Source organism: Caloenas nicobarica, chromosome 5 (genome assembly GCF_036013445.1).
Source record: "Caloenas nicobarica isolate bCalNic1 chromosome 5, bCalNic1.hap1, whole genome shotgun sequence".
Lineage (NCBI taxonomy): Eukaryota > Metazoa > Chordata > Aves > Columbiformes > Columbidae > Caloenas > Caloenas nicobarica.
Genome location: NC_088249.1, coordinates 9,841,564 through 9,862,238, shown reverse-complemented (window position 1 = coordinate 9,862,238; position 20,675 = coordinate 9,841,564). Strand labels below are relative to the sequence as shown.

General features: G+C 41.1%; 1 protein-coding gene across 1 annotated transcript in view; it reads left to right on the top strand.

The window, feature by feature from the left end:
- Positions 1 to 20,675, top strand: part of KIF26A (kinesin family member 26A) — a 102,018-nt gene that overhangs the window by 33,296 nt on the left and 48,047 nt on the right. The window contains exons 3-4 of the mRNA XM_065636341.1: positions 632 to 1,132; positions 17,296 to 17,462. Coding sequence (XP_065492413.1) covers positions 632 to 1,132; positions 17,296 to 17,462 — 668 coding nt within the window. The remainder of the gene's footprint in view (positions 1 to 631; positions 1,133 to 17,295; positions 17,463 to 20,675) is intronic.

Here is a 20,675-nt window from a genome sequence, read left to right as displayed (position 1 = left end):
CATCAAAGCAACTGTAGCGTAAGGGAATATTGCAACCATCTGGGTTGCAAAGATCAGAAATAACGGTTCTTGCTAGCAGAGGAGCCTGCTGTGGGCAGCACCATATAAACAGTTTTTTATGCCACTTGATTAATCATTTCTGAGGGTGAGGACAACAAAACGTTTACCAGGTCATGCACTAATTTTTTGAAATGCTTTAAAGTCTAATTTGCCTGGGTTTAAGGTGGTGGTATGCATTTGAAACACATTATGATATTGTAGGTTTAGCATCTGAACTAACGTTTGTTCCTGAGCATGGGAAACACACGCACGTTAGATGTCTCCAAAGGAGAGTTAATTAGAAGAATGAGTACTTATTGAGTACACCACAGCTCCACTGTTCAATTCTGATGGTAATTTTCATGCTGGGTCTAATACAAATGAATTCACTTATGGTTTATTAATCTGCTCTGACCTGTGAGTCTTTTAGAGTATTTGGGGGGAAAAATGACTGAAGGTTACCAGAACAGATTTAAAGTACTTCCATGGGTGAAGAGCAAATCACAGAAATTTTGTCCTTTTCCTTCTTTTTATCTTTTCTGCACTGTTTTAACTCAGTATGTTTTTTTTCTTCCTTTCCCCACTTCTTTAGGACCCACGATTATCAGCTTTAATTTTTGACAAGCTTCAAGTGCCTGACTACTTACAGAAAAACAGGAATGAAGGAGAGAGCAGATGTGAAACTTGCGCCACTCACTTGAACCAGCTGAAGCAGGAAGCCATTCAGATGATGCACACCCTCACTCAAACCAGCTACCCAGAGATGCCCGACCTCCCGCCCGGCGCCGGGGCAGTGACCAGCGTGGTACCCAGGATGGTCACCGTCTCCTCCCAGAGAGACCTGCCGCTCATTGCTGGGCAGGTGGGCAGGCAGCCTGGAAAGTCGCCGAATCTCTTCTCTGGGGCAGAGAGGAAGAAGGGACTTGGATGGTCTCAAGGCACGGGCGGTTTTCCCAACTCCAGCGTTCAAGTCACGGTGGCCCCCAGTGGTCTCAGCGGCGCCCTGAGCTCCGTCACCATCCAAGCTCAGCAGTACCTCGAGGGCATGTGGAGTATCTCCAGGGTGAACAGCTTCCTGCCTCAGGCTTGTCTAGTAAGTAGCCATAAGTCAGATGCTTGAGTTTTGTTTACATGTGTGTGGATATACAGAGAGAGAAAAAGATAAAATATGAGATGTATAGATATTTATCTTAGAGGGGATCAGCTAATGGTATTCTAAACCATGTTTCAAGCACTGAAGAGCTGAAAAAAAGCTTTGAACGATGTTCTGTCAGATGTCACAAGGAATTTGCTTTCTTGTCTCAGATGGCGAGATCCTTTCCTCAGATGTTTTTGCACCTATTTTAGCTTCATGCATGCAGGTGATGTTATTTGGCTGTCAGATACCTGGTGACCCCTTTAGAAAAACATGAAAGGCCAAGTTTGTCACATATGGAACTCTGGGAGCTTCATGGGATTATATCAAAGATGAACTTGACCCTCAAGTCTAGCGCTGAACTTCTAAAGCTGAGTTCAGTTCAGCAGATGCTGTTGATAGACTGTGATGGAGACCATTAATCTTCAGGTTAGATGTGCTGCGAAACAGTTTGCTGTTCAGAAAGGATGTTCAGAAAGTTGCTTCAGAGCCACATGCCTGTAAATGTCATTGCACTTGGATTTTAAGCATTGATGTTGATTTCCTGTATTCTGTGTATACTTTGGTAACTCTTGTGGGAAATGAAAAAGCTTTATAGAGATTCATGTTTCCTTTAAAAGCACATTCATTACAGATTTATGCCTATCTATGGAACTGTGCTAAGAAGGAGGATACAGTGACTGGTTTTGACCAAGATTATTCCTAAACTATTTTCACATGGTAGTGAACAGGCGAGTGTGTGTAATGACGAAACATACACAAACTGAAGTCAGGATTTTCACTTAAAGACATTGTAGCAGATCTTGCAAGACCAGGTATGTTGATGCTAGACGGCTTTAAATTTAACATGCCTTATGTGCTGTCGTATATAAACATGACCTAATATTGCTTGGTAGCTTCAGCTGGTTGAGCTCCAAGATCATCAGAGATAAATATTTAAGAGTGCTGCTGTCTAATATTACTTTTACAGGCTGGCTGTTGTTTCCATCCAGAAAAGGCTTGGAAACGTGATTCCTTCCTCCCATACTTCTCTCTCATGTGGAAATTCGTGAATGCACATACATCCCACCTTTGAGGGGTCCCCATTTAAATGCAGTGAATATCCACTGATGTCAGATTGCTGTCTGATGATTTTACATTGAGAAAAGGGGAAAACTGGCCCATTCAGCTCTTCAAGATTTATGAGAAACTGCGGCTATTAGTGCTTTTCTCTAAAATGCTGCTCCATGTGCTAGGGATCAATTTGGACAATGTAAGGCATATAATGTTACTTTTTAATTGTCTTTAAATTTTGTGTAGATCACAGAAATGTAGAAAAGAAAATCTGAAAGCTACTGTGTTAAGAAGCCTGCACTCTCTGAAAGCAGAAATATTTCCATTTCTCTGCTCATTCCTTGTGTGCCCTTATTCTTGTCTTAAATAATTCATTAACAGCCAGCTCCAGATTTCTTCCTGCTTAACCATGCTGACTGATAGATGTGGTTTTCCCTAACCACTGCATATTATTCTAAGATAAAACTGAGTTGCCTCATTTAACCCCTGTGAATGAAAAATGTGTATAATGCAACAGAGCTTAAGTGTGATCTAGAAATGTGCAAAGAAATGCAGTAGCCTGGAAAACAGTGACCTTTAGTGAAAAGGACAAACGCTGTTAGAGTGTGAGTGGTGGAGGCTGCTTGGATGTGATCCAGTCATCTGCAAGGGCCGTTTAGATGTAGAAGCAGTTTTTGGAGAGAAGCTAGGCTTCAATTGTTTTCTCTTTTTTATTTTTTTAAATTTCTTTTTTTTTTTTTTTTAAATTCATTTGAGCCCAAATGTGGTTACTGAAGACTGTGTTGTGCATACTTTCCCAGATGGTGCTTTCTGTGTCTGTCTGAATTCTCCTACTGCCTTCTGTATTAAGAGCCTTGTGTCTGATTAAGCTATTTGGGTGGGTGAGGCAGAAAGTGCTTCCCCCCAGGCTTTTCCCCTGAGGAATCACAGGTGTCGAAGGAAACAGGACTGGAGAGATTTCAGGAATCAGTTAGTATAGCCCTTGCTTAGGACCGCATCTGCTGCAGAATGTTCTCGTCCAATGCTCATCTCACCTCATCTTGCAATTTTGGAAAGACTGAGATTCCCCAATTTCTGTTGATTTCAAGCCTGAACTTCCTTTCCTGTTAGAAAAGTTTACTTGATTTATTTATTTATTTTAAAAACCCTGGTTGGAGAGACGATTTTGGCTGTTCTTTCCCGAAGTTGGAGACAGGATTTATATTTAAGATTAACCCAGGAGAGAGCAGTGGATATACATGCTTTCAGAGATGTCTGTCTTTAGTAACCTTTCCTGCCTTCTTGTGGGGCAAAGCTGGCCCTGGCTAGAGGAATTCCAGAGCAAGAAGAAGAATTGCAGTAGAAAGGACAGTGTTGAGTGTACTATTTATAATATGTAATGTGACTGCATCTTGGAGTCTTCAGTGCCCATTTAGGCAAGATGCTGCACAAATGCAGAAGGAAAAGATGCAGTCTTTCCTGAGGAGTTTACACTCTGTTGTGATACAAGTTATTCTGACCACTCTGTAAATACCCCTGTTTCACTGGGAATCTGTACTCGTGCCTTCTTTTCTTACCAAAGTGGGGTTATTGAAACAAACGCTGAACTCCCTGATAGGAAACTATTGCCCAAGTACCTCACCTCGCAGTGATCTAACTCAGTGCCGCATATGAAGTTAGCGTGATTAATTTCCTGAAGATGGGAAGACAGACACAGAAGAAGTCTGGGGTTCATCTCAGCTATTTTTAGCTGACAAAACGACAGGTGTTTACTCTAAGCTAATTACTGAAGCTTCCTTTGTAGTTGTGGGAGAGCAACAGGCACCTCCAAGAGGTGCTTTGTCCTTCTCATCTTGGTTGTCTTGTCTTGGCTCGCCTTGTCCTCTGAAGGCGCCTGTGGCTTTCTGCTGGTGGTGGCAGATCCCAGGTGGGGGATGTGGAGCAAATCCTTGCACGGGTGTCCAATGTGGGGTGCCGTGTGCCCAGTGCCTTGCGGGTGTGAAAACACACCTAGCCTATGGCTGCCAAACCTCAGGAGACTTTGTACCTACAAACATTCCTCTAGGATCCATATTTTTTATTTATGGTTAGTTTTAATAGTGGTGGTAGTAGAATTGTCTGCAGAGAGGAAAAAAAAAAAAAAAACGACTTGATTTCTGCTCTTCTCATCTCCCTCCCCAAACTCGCATGTATTACCTTGTAATGTCACTTACTGTTGTGAAAACTCTTCTGCGCTGAATGTTGGGGGTCAGAAGTGCAGGACATCATAAATTTTTAATACATGTTTGGAGTTCAAGTGTGAAAATCCATTATATAGATTATAAATTTTTCGAACAGGAATGTGTCTTTGAAGCATAGTGTGGGTGCTTCTCAAACCAAAATAATAACTGTGGGCTTTGAGAGCTGTGAAGAGGAACAGTAATTAAGGATCCAGAGGAAGGTCCAGGGAGGGGAAGACTAGGATTGCAACCGAGGTGCAAAAGGTGAAGATGTAATCAGCTGCTTTACCCAAGTGGCTGCTTGTGAAAAATTACAAAAAATAATCAGCAGTAGCAGTGATAAGTAGTCTGACCAGACAGCGAGCACTGCGGAGGGGAGTCAGCTGGCATAACTCTGGGTAAGACAGCTGATTTGTAGTGGACGGCTGACAACTTTAATTAATAAATAGTTTTATATGGATGTTTTTAATTCTAGACCTGCCAAGTGAATATAAGGTTACTACTCAAATGAAAAAACATGTTAGCAGTGCTCAGCATTGCCACTCAATTTAACACAGAAGCACAGGAGTGAGGGGAGTTCAGGCTTCCTGGATGTGTTAGAATCGGGCTGAGAAGTAGAACATTAAAAACCACTGAAAATACCTTGTACACCTATTGGAAGTATCTGCATGTATTGTGGAACAAAGAGGTCTTACTGTATGCTTTTGATTGACTCTGTTATTAGTATGCAGTGTTATGTACTGCATAAAAGTGGTAAAGTAGCCATGCCATGTGCTATAAAGACATCACAGTGAAATAGAGCTTGTTTTGCAAATCACATTTTCTTTTGTCTTCTGCAAAATGAAATCCTTGCCACACTGTATTTCTAACTTGAATATATATGCTTGGTACTGGTTATAAGGCAAAATATTGTGTCTCCTTGAATATTTACCAGTTTCTAAGTTGCTTTAAAAATATATTAAAAAATGCACCATTAGGAAATTTGGGAAGTTGGAGCACTAGAAAAATGAAAGTGACATAAGTAAAACTTCTAAAGCATATGTATATAAAATTGCAAATTTATAAAAAGTCTAATGTATGTCCCTGAGTGTAATGACAGATTTGAAGTTAAGTATAAGTTTATGGCCTGGTTCAGAGAGGGAGGATTCGCCCACAGGATGTTTAAATGGGTGCATATACTCTAAAGTTAAAGGAGTTACGTTTGTTTGAGGAGAAAAATCTCTGAGTTATTTTAGTCATAATTCAAGCTTTCCTGTAATTCCTAGGAATAAGTCTTCTGCTTACCCTAATCTAAACCAGATGGATTCATCTGAGAGTAATTCAGCCTCTGTTGACTTTCCTTAAATCCTCTTTGTTTGTTTAGAGCAAGAATGACTTAAATTTTGCTTAGAAGATGCAATAAAAAGCTGACTGTGGAAAACAGAAGAATGACAAGATTTACTTTTCAGCATTTACTTTTTTACTTTGATAAATGTCACACCAAATGGATCTTTAAATTAATTTTTAAAATCCTTCTCGATGGCTTTCTCAGTGACTTTTTATTAATACAAAGCATGAAATACATTTTGTAACGAAACAATTAAAATGTAATGCTTTGACCATAAATCTTGTCTGTGAGACATCTGGATGATTTTGAGCTTTGGGACATTTCTCAGATTCCACATAGAACATTTCGTTTCTGCAGAAGTCAATAGCAAACCTTGACAGGTGGTGGGCCGGGGATGCATAGAGGCTTTTCTGTTTTCCCTTTAGCTTTAGTGGTGTTGGTGCTACTGCTCTTGCAGAGGAAGTACATAAAGGAAAGGGAGTGGAAAAAAAAAATATTCAAAGTTAGTGTTGGTCACTCTCTGTAACAAGTCCGAATAGCAGGAGGAAACCTTTTGATCCAAATTACTAATGCTTTCCCATATTCACCTAATTTATAGCCCCGTGGAAAAGACCTTTCCCAAGGCTGTTGCACCTCGGATGTGTAGTAGTGCCTTTTATTGCACTTGTCTGCCTGAGCAAAGGCAGAGGGAGGGATGTGACCTGGGAGGATGATGCTGCTGCCGGCGCCGTGTGTTCAGTCAGCAAGACCCCGCTCCAGCAGCCAGGTACCAGACCAGCTTAGAAAGTCTGGGCAGGAAATTAAGCCTTAAACACGCAGATAAAAATGTAGACCTCGATTTTGTGTAGTTGCTACAGCCTCCGTGTCCTTTTTTTCTAGCTTGCTCCTAGTGTAGGATGCTGAAGGTGAAAATGAGGTTACTTTTTAAAGTATCCCCATGTATCAGAGTGACAGGAAAAATGTTAAGAGTGGACAGAAAGGGTTTTGGCTACAAGATGAAAATGAGCATTTTCTTAGGTGAGAGTGTGGATTGCATCTCTTTATATTGTGTATTTGACACTTCTGCTGTAGTATTGGTTTTACAGTTGTGGGACAGGGTAACTATTCACAGGACTTAGACCCTCTTGCGGCTCAAATTACCACCTGAAAACAGTTCTTTTGATCCTTCACTGCTCTAGGCTAAGCAGTTGTTATTATAGTTCTCACAGGGAAACACGTCCATACTTGCCTTTGTTGACAATTGAAGTCAACAAGCAATAATGAAGAATGTTGGCCCAGACTTCACCTGTACTCATCAGGAGTAGATTTAAGACAAGCAGACTTTAGAGATTATGTGCAAGTGGTAATCCACAGGATTTACCTTTGGCCCACAGGTCATTCATCCAGCAAATGTATCATAAGCTACACTAAGATAAAAAATTCCCTCCTTTTTTTTACCCAGAATATTTAAATTTTCCACTCTTGCCTTTTGAACTAGTTTCTTTGGGATCACCTTTTCTGTTCACTCAATTCATTTTCATTTCTTTTGCATCCTGCTGGTCCATATATACTGTTCATGTGCTCCAGTGTGAATTCTCCAGTGAACTGCTTGTTATTCGGTGCATCCCACACCACTCCAACATTAGAAATCACAAGAATTGCTCTTACTTTTTGGACGGAGCTCAGAATTGTCATCCAGCATTTGGGAAAGACTCTATATAGCTGACGTAGGAGTGCTTTTATGAGGCCACCATTGCTGTGCACTGGCTATTCTGATGTTATGGGTGGGCTGCAGCTGGATGATGCTTTGCTGTTTGAGGTGAATGCAGCAGAGAAAGAAATCAGATAAATTCAGGCTGAGCTCAGACCTTGGTTGTGTTAAGCTGGTGGAGAGAAAGTCTTTTGCAGTAGTCTCTGTATAGCATGTGTAAGGAACTGATTTTCATGGGTGGATGCACGTGTGGATTTCCCAGTCATCCTGCTTGTGTAAAATAGGATTGAACGTCATACATTTTTGGGAAAGTGCTTTGAATTTAACATTTGCTCCATAGGCTGTGTCCTGGAATGATGGCATGTTGAGGTTGTGGTCCTCCAGGTAGTCAAGCTGTGCACAGTGTGAGCGTTGCTGAAAACATCTCCTGTTGTTTTGTGGTGTGAGTGGCTGAGCATGTGGCAAATATTGATGCTCTTTGTTACTTGCAACTAGAATCACTGAAATGCCCTGGGTGGTAGCTTCTGAAAGGAGGTTTAAAAAGCATCAATAGAAAATGTATCTGCTTTCCTGTTTCATCAATTGGGAGAGAATTTATGATGTATAGATAGAGCTCATAGATGTTGCAACCATTTCATATGTGTGTGTTTAATGGAATGGATTGCCACTTTACTGAACATAGCATCAAATCAGCTCTGTTAATTGAAAAAGATTTTTCACATTATTGCTAATGATGTGACACAGTTTTGTTAGAGATGGTGCATAAAATAGAGCTACTTGAAATGACATTAATGTATGCATTTAAATTCCTTTTTTCCCATTTACGTGCATTATTGATTTTATTTCATTGTTGAGGAGATAATGGATTTATAATTAGAATACAGTCACCATAATCAATGATGAGATTATTAGACTTATAAATAGAACTTTAAAACTACGATGAGGTAATTTCCCAGTGTAACGAAGGATCAATAATTAGAGGTTTGCTTTGAATCTGAAAGTAGTGCTTGTAAGATTCAAGCGTGAAACACTTCTAGGCGAGTGAGTCCATATAAATTATTATACAAAGTGATGTTGCGGTTAGGCATTTTTCAAAGCTGACCTGTTATTATTATTGCCTTGTTTTTGTGCCCAAATGCTCCCGAGTTAATTCCTTCGAGTTTGCATCGCTGCCACTATCTCAAGTCTGAGTTAGTTCTTTTCTAACTACCTTAGTTGAAGGAAGGGTTTGAAAGGTGCTGTACACAAGAGTCAATTGCTGTAGTTTTGATGTCGTTGGGCAAAGATAATGGATTTGCTGTTCAGAACCTTCCCCTTCTGCTTCTCAAAAGTCACTGTTGTAAAGTTCGGCAAGGCAGTCGGCTGTTGTGGGGGGGAGATGTCAGTGGAAGGATGAAGAAGGGGAGAGTGGCCCTTGTGATGTCTGGCTGGGAATGGACATGGGTTTAGTTGGTCCGTGCAGAGTAGCTGTGTAGACATCCCATTGAGTCTTACCTGGTGGCTCTGAAGTACTCATGGGGGCCTATGGGAATAGCACAACCTCCTGTTACTAGTTAAGCTAAGGAAGACTCTAGTAGAAAGATGGTATGGGAATCGTGTGAACATTAGAAATATCCTGCTGGGTCTGAGCTGCTGCCTGTCTAGCCCAGGGCTGTCTCCAGCAGTGGAGCTGAAAATGGTGTTTAGGGAGAGCTGTGGAGCCTGGCTGCGTCCTGCAGTCTGCTCATGCTCCCCAGCATGCACAGCTGGGGAAGTCCCAGGTACACATCCCTGTCTGTTTATGGACCTGCTGTCCAGGAAATTCCCTCTCTGACACTGCTGACATTCTGCCTCCACAGCCTCCTGTGTGAGCAAGGTCCATGAGTTCACTGTCCCAGTGCAAAGAAATATTCAGCTTCAGCTTAGCCATTACCTCCACGACTTTGTAAAGCTCAATCAGGGCCCCCTCAATCTTCCCCTCTCCAAATGAGGTGCCCGGCCTCTTTCATCTGTCCTCCTGAGGCAGCTGCTCCATCTTCTTGGCCATTTACTTGCTCATCTCTGTCATTTCCCTTATTCCACTACCCCCATCTTGAGATGCAGGACTAGGACTGCACCTGGTACTCAATACAGGGACACTCTCTGTGTTCTTTCTGCCTTACCTTGTTATGTCCAAAATTTGTTTGATGTTTTTTTGGCTGCTGCTACATCTTGATTTCAGAGGAACTACCAATGACCCTTAGATCTTCCAAGCTGTAACTGCAAGTTTTGAATTCAGCATTGTTTGGGTGTTGTTTAGCTCATTTTTCCCTAAATACACAGTCTTATCTATGTCAAATCAACCAATACTACTTTGCCCACTCACATTTGTGAAGCTCTTCTGGAATTCCTCATTGCTGTCATGGCGTTTGGTTACCTGAAAGAGCTTTGGGACATCTACAGGCTTGCAGATTTCACTCCAGTCATGGTGAATCATGACTCTTTGTGCGTATGGGTTACATGGTTCTCACATGGGCAGTAAATATCAGGTCAGCAGGGAACAGCCACAAGGAAAAAAGAGCAGCACCTGCACAGCTCCATCCCTAATTTGGGACCTTGGCATCCTTCAAGAACTATCCCATAATCAGAGCTGTCCCTGTGTTTATGAACTTCATGCTGCTTCCTGAGCTTGCCTGTAATTGAACCTTGTTCTCCAGATTCGAGTGTACTAAAGACCCAGTTTTCCCTTCATATGACCAGGGCTTGTACCTCTTAAAGAGAGATACTACTCCATGGGTTGCCTTGTACGTGGTAGCTGTCAGGCAAATCGGTCCCAAGGGATATTCTCTTTAAAGTGGTTACATATATATATAAGCAGTTCAAGCATGATTGAAGTAAAAATTAAGTATGAAAGTCTCTGTCCACCTCTGCCTTTATTTGCTGACATTATGTGTCAATCATTATAGCAATATAATGATCATAATAAAATTATAAGACCTGTAATTCTTGGGAACGTGGTTATTCCATTTTGCTGAATAGACACCAATCAAGGCACAACGAGATTTTGGTGGAGTTGCCTGAAGTCATTGAGAAATTTTGTTGTGGAGTCAGGAAGGCGACACAAGTTCTTCCGATTCAAAGCTCTGTACGTGTCCTGTGTTTTGCTGCTGTTAGAGACGCATCTGGCCTGTGCAAGTCAGTTGTAATGGAAAAGCATTTGTCTTCTTGTAGGAAACCCAATGCTAAGCTGCAAGAAATTTGCATTATTATGAGCTTGTTAATGAATTCCTTTGCTTGCTCATATCAGCCTCTGACAAAAAGCAGGGATTTAACCATATATTTGTCCACTTGAATAAACAGTTCGTTTTAAATTTTGACCACAATGATAAATTAAAACACCCTGAGCAGTGCACAGCTATATATTTTGGCTTTGGAGGCTGTTATTGTTATACATGTCAGCAGGGAGGGCTCCAGGCAACACTTTCTGATGCTTGCCTGGAGGCATTAGAAGAAACAGTTTCTCTAGCCTGACTGTTTTAAATCCACTGCATGTGTAAAGTCCAAATTTGAGAGTGTTTATGTTCAGCAGGATCTACATCCTTCTTCATAGCCCTTTTTCGTGTCTTCCTGACTTTCCAGGTGGTCGATTTACATGTGCAGATAGGAGGGTGAAGTTTGTGTGACTGCTGGTCAGATAGCTGTGAAGAAGGAAAGAAAGAGCATCACTTGCTGCCTCTTTTGGTACCCGTATTTTCCGTGGCTGAACTGTGAAGTAATCGGTCCATTTCTGCTTGGTGGTGTCTTTGTGCTACCAAAGCCCTGGCTGCAGAAACCTTCCAGCTTGGGGACATTGGCAGGCTGAAGGAATGGGCATTTTGTAGATGAAAGAGGCCTGCCCAAAACCTTAACAAATTCTTCAGGGATCAAGGAGAATGGTTTAGGAGAGATCTGGGTCAGATTGAGATCAAGAGCCTCTGGTCAGAGGGGAACAAGCTGCTACTTCCATCCTTGTACTGGTGGGGCCACCAGTGCTGGATGCATCTGGGTGCGTGGTACCTGCGTTTGAAGAATGAGGTCCCTTCTATGCATGAAGCACAGACTGCTAGCAATTTGTGGTGTTGAAGATCCAAACTCTTAGCTTGTTTTAGTAATTCAGATATTAATCCAAAAGCAAGAGCCCTGAGGTTGTCTTTAGATCTCCTGTATTACTTTCCAGTCTGTGACAGCAGGTGGACCCTCCTATTTCTATTTCATTCTACTTCTCTGTGATTTTTTTTTTTTTTTTTTCTTTCTCCTGCTGCCTCATCTTCAGAGATCAATGATAAGTCAGGCATTAGCAACTCTTGTAGCTGAAAACCTGTTTTTTGGGGAAGGGTTATTATGCTCTGCATTTGATTCACATTGGACAGGAGATACACATGAAAGTCTGAAACTACAGGTTTAGGAATTCTTGTTACCACATCACAACTGCAGGTTATAAAATGACTATGGTAGTGTATTGTAGTTATAAAATGCCCTAGTTATTTTATAATGAGACCCAGCAGAAACACTGTCAAAAGACAGTAAAAAATTTATCCAGAACACGTTTCTCTTCAACCTGGCATATACTGCACTGTTAATTTTATGTAACGCTAGCCAATCTGAGGAGGAGATGTTTCCCATAGAAGACATATGCAGGACTTATCCATGCTTACGTGAAATAAGGGTTTATGGTATGAGCATTATCCGCATAGAGATTTACATCACATATGTTCCAGTTAGTGGTAGTAGGTCATAAGAGCCTTAGTATAAATCATTTAGGGGGAAAATTATTGTTTTATCATATACAAACAGTAGATTTAATATATTGCAAAATCATCAATCAAGCCATTTTTACAGTTTAATTGGCTGTGATGTTCTAGTCTGAAAGGGTAAAATAGTAAGTTAAAGCAAATACTCAAAATTCTGTATGTCTGCCTGCTAGTCAGAAACAGGTAAAAACAACTTGAAAAGAAAAAGCCCCAGTACAGACTCAGCTTCACCTGCAACTCACTGTTGAAGCCCTGCTGAATGCTTTCATTATGGGACCAATTTTTTGAAATTAAATAAATTGTATTGAGTTCTGACTCTGATTACACAGATGTGTATCAGATGTGTCGATGCTTTTGTCATTTCCTCCATTTCCTCATCTCTGAATCTGTTCTCAATACTTACATTTAGACATCATATCTGATTACTTTCTTTTGCAGCACTATCCAGCCTTCTGGTTTTCTTTTACCATGGCAATGCTATCCTGGGTTTGATCTATTTTTCTCTAGATTCTCATATCCCCACGTTTTTCTTGCCTGTCAGCAGGCACATATTTTGCATGAGTTACAAAGTGGCAGCACCTTGCTTGGCTTTTTTGGATCCCTGAACAAAGGTCAATGCCCAGAGAATGGAAATATTCAGGAAACTGGAAACATTATGGCTTAGTTTTTAGCTTTACACTTCAAACTTGTAAAGAGCTTGGTCATAATTGTCATAATTGTCCTTCAGAGCTTGGTCATAATTGTCATAATTGTCCTTCAGATGTTCATGGCCTGACAGTGTGCTGCGTACCTGGAAATCTAATCTATGGCCAACCTCTCTACAGTGTAATTGTGGACTAGTCTAGACTTGTTTAAACCCGGGCAGATGTTTCCTGCTGTCTGGTCATGGCAGAGAACCTGTGTGCTGAGAATTGGGGATGGAGCAGGGGATGCTCCTCCTCTGCCCAGCACATCTTCACAGCCTGAGGATGTCGGGTCGCCTCCATCTCATCCTGCCCTCTCCCTCAGCCTTTGGCCATCTTAACTGGGAATAACTCAGGTTGTCATTGCTTGTTGTGGCCCTGCCAGCCTCAGTTGTGCATATGGAAGCTGCCAGCCAAAAAGCAGCATGTCCAGCTCTGCTCCCATGCCCTTGGGATGGGTGCTGGAGCCTGGTACCAAAAATCCTTCTGTTCGTGACACAGGCACTGATATGAAGCACCGAGACCTTGGTCATTCCTGAACGTGCAAAATGCCTCGTGTGACATTTTCAAGTGTTGTCCTTGCTGTGCTTTTACTGGTACCAGTTTTCATGTGGCTTCGGAGAGAGTAGAGGAAAAGGGTCCTGTAGACCAGTTTTGGAAGTCCTTCCTTTGAGGTTCAGCTGGTTTCCAGAGGGTTAATGGTTTTTGTTCCCCAAACCATTTCATAGAAAATTAAACATTAATCTCTGGATGTGGAGGCTTATGACACTTGAAATATTCATTGCAGTCAGTAACACTTTGTAGTGACAAGGTTGTGATTTCTGAGTGATTTATGAAGATTTAGTAAACAGTGAAGAACAGTTCACTCTCAGCTGCAGACTGGAGTCTTCTCCCTGTGCAGACTTGCATGCTTAAAAACATCCTGCAAAATTGCTCCCGATCCTCTAAAGAATTATGTTTTCCACACACAATCCCCAGAAGAGCATGGATTAGGATGAGCGAGATGCATGAAGAAATTTGGTTGAAACTAAAACCCCGTTATCTTATTCGTACCCCTTCAGCAGCTGTAAGCAACACAAGCCGAAATGGTGGTGTGACTGACCCGAGTGTATAGGAGGGTCCCATTACTTGTCTTTAGTTTTCCTGCCTCAGGGCAAATGACTTGGACCTGACAAATATCCTCATACCTGAGCCCTCCTCATCAGCTGAGATGTAGCTGAACATGATTGTGCTGGAAAATGCTGTCACTTTGGGTGGTGCAAGCAGTCCTTGAAGTGAATCTTAAGCTTGGAAGAACTTGTTCGGCTTTTTTCTTAGTGTGTCATCGGGCATAAAAACTGATCTTACCTCTGTATTTCAGAGTACTAATTGAGTAATTGAAGATTTAATGAAAAATATATGGATTGTTTTCTCCACTAGTTTTCTGATAATTTTATCTTATGTGTCTTTACTTTTTCCTCTACAAGAATGAATGCCTTCTCCTTGGCTTCCCCTCATCCTCCTCTCATTGCACGCACAGAATTGAGAATAAAACTGCCAGATTTACCCAGAAATTACAGTTTGAGTTTTCAAAAGTGTCTAATGTGAGAACGGTAATTTACAGACATGCAATTTAGACATCTTGGTTTGGAAAGCGTATTAACCATCTGCTATCTGAAAAATTGGGTTTGAGTTGCATATTTCACGTTAGATGCCTAATATGTCCAGAAGCGTTGGTCTTAGAAATGTGGGTTTCTAAGTTTTCATAGAAAAGAAGAAGTGGTAGAAAAAGAATGTATGTTATGTACTGCTTATGTTTTTATTAAGTGTGATTAGCTTTTATGGGAATTCACCTCTCGGAAGATGAATAGAGTGCTTAGAAAGAAAACCTGGTCTCATTAACAGATTCCAATCAGTTCTTACATTCTGTCATACTTTGCTGTAAAATTCACTGAAGTTTTCATGCTAACTCTACAGATTTAATCTTTAGCTTTAGATTATGCTGTCATTTAGATTATGCATTAGTTGAAAGTATGATTGGTTGGAAACACATTGCTCCTTCTGCATGCTTTCTTCAATATTTTGCTCAAACTTTATTTCCTTTGTTTCAAAGTCTCGTTGTCTAATATAGCTCTGTTGAAAATGAATGGAAAAATATGTCTTGGGAATTCATCTCAACCCTGCAACTTTTAGTCTGAGACAATAGCATGTGTGACAGAGGTTTATTGTTGTCCTCCTAGCAGAACGTATGGGAGTATTAAAACACTAATGTTAACCTGTCAGTGGCTGGTGGTTGGGTTTCCTCCTCTTGCTGCCCACCATGCTACTGACCACTGTGCATGGCATCCCCCTCATGTGCTTGTTTGTGATCCCCACATACTGTCTCCAGAGTATCTGGTGTAGATTTCTTAGTCTGTAGATTGTTAAGTCCATAGTAAGCTCTGCTTACTTAGCGCTTTGTGTCAGTTGATGTAACTCAGAAGTTTAGATGTCATATTCAGATCTTCCTCAGTCTGCATTTTTTTCACCCCTATGCTGTATACTTTCTGTGGCTGGTATTGGTCAAGACCATACAGTTGTTGCTTCAATTCATTAATGCTCAGGTACCTGTTTTATTGACCACTTCAAGGTCCTCATTACTCCATCACTTAGTTTTAAGCAATTAACCACATGAGTGGATCTGACTCTTTTCTGATCCTGGCTGTCATTGCCAGTAGATCATGTCTGGGACAGCCACACTCCCTTTTTAAAGCATGTGTTGTCACCATACCATTTCTTTGTTCCAGTCTTGACCTTTAGCAGTGCTTGGTCTCTGCCTTTCTGCCTGCATTGCTAAACCTGATCTCATGAGACTTCCGTATTACAAATTGAAGGGTTTTGCAGAGGGTTATTCAGAGTTTCCATTTAGGCTTCTAGCATGAGTAGCTTTGCTGGGATTAAATTGATCTATGTGAATATTCTCATATGTCTCAGCCTCAGATCTCTTAGGTGAGCTCTATAAAAGTACTTTTTTTGTGTAGCAGTCTATGGTAAAGCATTAGTCAGGCACTCCATAATACCAATGATAATATTAATCTTTAAAAAGCAAACCTTCAAAAGAACTGGGTGCACTTTCTTCTTGTTGACTTTGCTGGGAATTCAGTGCTCAACCTATGGGAATGACTCCAGATGAAACTCCAGACAGCCTTTCATGCACCAGCCTAGCACTGCTCAGTCGGCAGAGGTTTCTTTTACTTGCTACCTAATAACCGGGTTGCCTCAGTTCTCATGAGAAAAACTCTGTTTGGGTTGTCAGTGTATGTGAAAACTGAGGGTGTGTGTGTAATTGGGAAGGCCCTATTACCATGTCTGCATATCTGTAGTTGTGAAACATGATCTATGGCAGCACAAAATTTAAAATTTGGTGGCATCACAGGAAGTACCTAATTGCGTTTGTGCTTCATTGCAAGGCTGTCTGCTTTTCTGGAATTTATTTTAGCTAATTAGTTGGAAATGTCAAAGTAGTATTTCAGATGACAGAAACATCATATATTATCATACATGAAGCAATTAACTCTTTTGACAAATATTTATTGTGGTGTCGTCTTTAATTAAATCTTCAGTACTCCTAGACATAGAGCAGGTTCTTCCTAAAAGGAAGCCTTCCCAGCACTGTCAATGAGCATTTGACTGATGGGACTTAATTGAACTTGGTACTGAGAGAGTTCGTGGCCTAAACTTGAAGATCTAAACATGACACAGTTTCACAACAGAGATGTCGGATATTTTGGCAAAAGCCCAAACCAATTGCCTCCCCTCTTCCCGCCTCAGATACCACAGATGCATTATGCTGGAGAAGATGCATCTCCAGTCACTCCTGTTCTTCCGCTGAAATGGTTTGCAGGAGACAAAAATACCATGTACTTGTTCTGCTAAGATAGATAACGCTGAAAAGCAGGGCTGTATATATGTTTTTAAAAATCAATTTTTTAAAATTTAGTTCTTGGGGTTATTCATGTGGAAACATGTTACAAATGTGACTGTTTGGTTAGTTCCTCTTAAGCAGATAGGTCTTGCAGATGATGTGTCACTGAGAAATAATTCCTGACAGTTATAGCTGAACCAGATAAACAGTTCTGCCAGCTCACAAATAACACTGTAAAACAAAAGAGTTCTGCTTATCGTTTTCCATTTCTTCATGCCTGTCAAACTATTAAACTGTGCATTACCCATCATCAAGGGTCTCTGTGATATTCTGCTTGTCTGCTGCAGTCATGGCTTTTACCTTCTCTGTTGCAGGAGCTACTGCAGTACTCTCGTCCAGCTGTATTGCTCCTCAACCGCTGCTGTCTTCACCTTCACCATTCCAAAGACACACTTCAGAAGCACTGCACAAGATTTGTCCCTGTCATGGCCATTCGGCAACTTTATTAACCTGTGTGTATGTTTTAATTTTTTTTTCAGGCAGAAACTGCACCAGAAAGTGGCCGGGATGGTCCCAATGTTCAGATCAGCTCAGGGCAGAACAACTCCGACCCCGCGGGAGCAGGCGGCTCGGCAGCCTCCCAGAGCCTGGTTGCTCCAACCGGGGTCTCGGCAGGTACCTCAGCTGCGGCTTCATTCTTCATAAGGTAGTTTTTCACCTTTCTGGTCTCTGCAACTGCTCATGGGTCTTGAAGAGTTTGTGAAATGCTGTCAAGTTTTCTTGCCATGGGTAGAAGGTGTAGCATGTGGTACTGTTTGCTGAGAGGTAGAGTTGGTCAGCTGGTCATGACTGTGGCTTCCCACTGCTACCAGGGAGCGGGCTTGTGATGGTGGCACCCCATTTCTCTCTCTGGAGACCTGAACAGGAACCTCTGTTGACCAAAACCCAAGAAAATGTGTGTTGGTCTTTGTCTGGTTCATAACGGCCATTTCTACCTGTAGCAAGTCTGTTATTCTGTAGGTTTCCTTGGAGCAGAAGCTGAAGTAACAAGAGTTTTTCAGTCAAATCTGAATTAAAAAAAAGTTAGTTAGTTTTATTCAGTAGCATGGCTTATGTGTGCAAATAAAATTTTTTCCATAGTTGGTAAACAACAGTTGAGAGTTTAAGGCATTCCTTTTTTAACAGTAGTCTAGAACGATTTTTTTTTTTTTTTCCATTCTTGGGTCTCATAACGAAAACGATATGTTAGTTTTGTCTGTGAAATGTTTGTTGTAATTAGCATGTCGATTAAATGCAATAGCTGTCAAGCAGATGGTATTTAAAACAACAAAATTCAGGGCTTTGTACTTGCATTCCAGACTCCTTTTTTAATTCAGAACTGAACATGTTTTGAGACAATATTGAAAAACGAATGTCTGTGAATGGCATTAAAGTCAGATTTATGCACTGAGTGAGGATTCTTCTTATTGTGTAATCATGATGGTAATTCTATTGTTTCCTTTTCCTTGATCTTTAAAATGGTTTGCGCCATTAAATAAATGTTTACTACAAATTACAATCTGACCTCAGAAGGAGCTCAGCTTCCCAAGTTCTGTTTTTTAGAAGAACATAGTATAGTGAGTCTTAAGCATTATGTGCCTATATGTCACGATCTGTCTCTACAGAAGAAGTTGGGAAATGACCACCCCAAGAGTGGTGTGTGCGAGTTGGTGTTTTGTCTCTGTGCTAAGTGCTGCGGGTTTAAAGTCAACACAGAGACACTGTTGCCTACAAAGGATGGTTTGTTTGATTTTAAGATAGGTGTCTGAAATCAGTGGGAGTGGAGAAGAAAGGTAAAGGGAAAAGCTCAGACATCTCTTTTCTTGTTTAGTTACCCAAATAAGGACAGATGAATCCTCTCCAAAGTACCCAGACTGGACAGCATCACAGCTTTCGTTACTGTATTTCATATTGTGGGTATGAACAGTGTGATTTAGCTTAATCAACTTTGGACTTATTTCAGTGTGAATCCGCATGTCATAAGCAAATGTTAAAGACAGTAATTTTCACTGGGGAATCCAAAAAATAAAATACCCTACTTGGAACTGGGAGAAAGAAATCATTGTCTCACAGTCCAAAATAAGACCCCAAATCTTTTCACCCAGTGATGCTTCTGTCCCTGGTCAGCAAATCTCAGTTCTGGTTTTATTGTAAAGCGACAGATCCTTACTTACGACCGTCGTTGTCTTGATTCAAAGATTCTTGAAGTCAGCAGCAAGACTGCAAATGACATCATTGTACATTGGATCAGGCCCTAATTGCTTCTCGTGAATCTGTCTTTGCCTTGAGTGAATGAGAGTTTTATAGCTTTAGCAGCTATGTGCTAGCTAAAACATTTTAAAACCCATTAGTACATTGCTTATTCTCTACATGTTTCCTCTGTTCAAAATTGATTCTCTTCAATTTTTTAAACAAAGAACAGGGCTGGTTGAAATTTTTTGCACAAAGCGCTTCTCTTTTTTTTTCTTTTTTCTTTCTTTTTTTCTTTTTTTTTTTTTTTCCTCTAGCAGTTATCAGTTACCTGAATTATTTTTGTAGCATTCTCATGATCTTTCATCACACTGCTGATGAATGTGTTTCAGCATTCATTTCTTGGTATTCCAGAGCCTGTCTAGGAATCTCAGGTTCCCTGAAAGCAAGCATTCAAGAAACAAGTTCAGTTATGACTGTGAATAAAAACACAAATTGAAATGCAGAAAACCTCTCAAAGGCTGGGGGAGATCCATTTTTCATCCCTGGCAGTCATAAATACGTTGAGCAGGTCTTGAGGTGGGTGCCGTTGCATAGTCCTGGCCAGAATGCTCCACCACCATCCGCATTAACCTCGGGAGAGTCTCCCTCTCCCACTGCTTCTTCTTTTCTGACTCCTCCTGCCATGGGGACCTTATGGTTCAAAGTTTCCATGCTAATTCTTCTTCCTGCCCTTGAGCTGTGCAGTCCTCATCAGGAGAGGAGGAGCAGGAAATCTTCAAGGATGAGTGAGAGACAGATGCTGGTAGAAACTGGGGTGAAAGCAGCTGATCTGGGGACCACAAGTATTGGGACATCAACAGTTTGGGCTAGTTTTGTTCAGTACTGATGAGTTATCAAGCTGCTTTGCTCCAGCCTTTCCAATCCCATCTCTGTTTTCCCTTTGCACCATCCAGCTTTGAGCATGTTGAGGAAGAAGGTCACCTCTGCCTTGAATCCTTTACAGCAGCATCCACTTCTCTGTCCTTCATCTCTGTTCAGCTAATCCTCTCTCAGCAAGCACCTAGATGTGAAAGAGGAGTCATGGCACTACTGTTATGCTGTAGTCCCTATTCACTGTATTTGCTGATTCTTTCCTTACTGCATTTCTCTCCTCAGATGCTTGAATTCCGAACTTCATAGCAGGGCCAGTGTGTTACTTACATTATGCAGAGCCTGGCACATTTTGGTCGTTGTTCTTTACTGGAATAAATGCAATTAATTTATTGATAATCACACACACATGTATTTATTTTTTTCAAATCGGTGCCCTCTCTTTGACCAGTTCTGAGTACCTTCATCTTTTTACAAGAGCCCTTCTGTAAAAGAGACTGTGGTTGGGACTTTAGCTTGTGAAAAGGGCTGTTTTGTCATAGAAATAAAGCAGCTTGACAAAAAATATGCCTGTATACTGACATTCAGTGTATTGAGGTGCAGGGTTAGTTACTTTAGAAGAAAAAGCCTTCACAGGGTGCTTGTGGAACCTGCATCTGTGATTTTTCTTAGCAGCAGCAACAACACTAGATAAAGATTTTTTTCACATGAATAAAGGATTCCAGTCTTGTTCTTCATGAAACAGCATTAACTGTGTTTGTACAGGTCCTAGCACAATTAGCTTTTGGGCTGTGGCATGGTTTCCTGGCAGCAAATA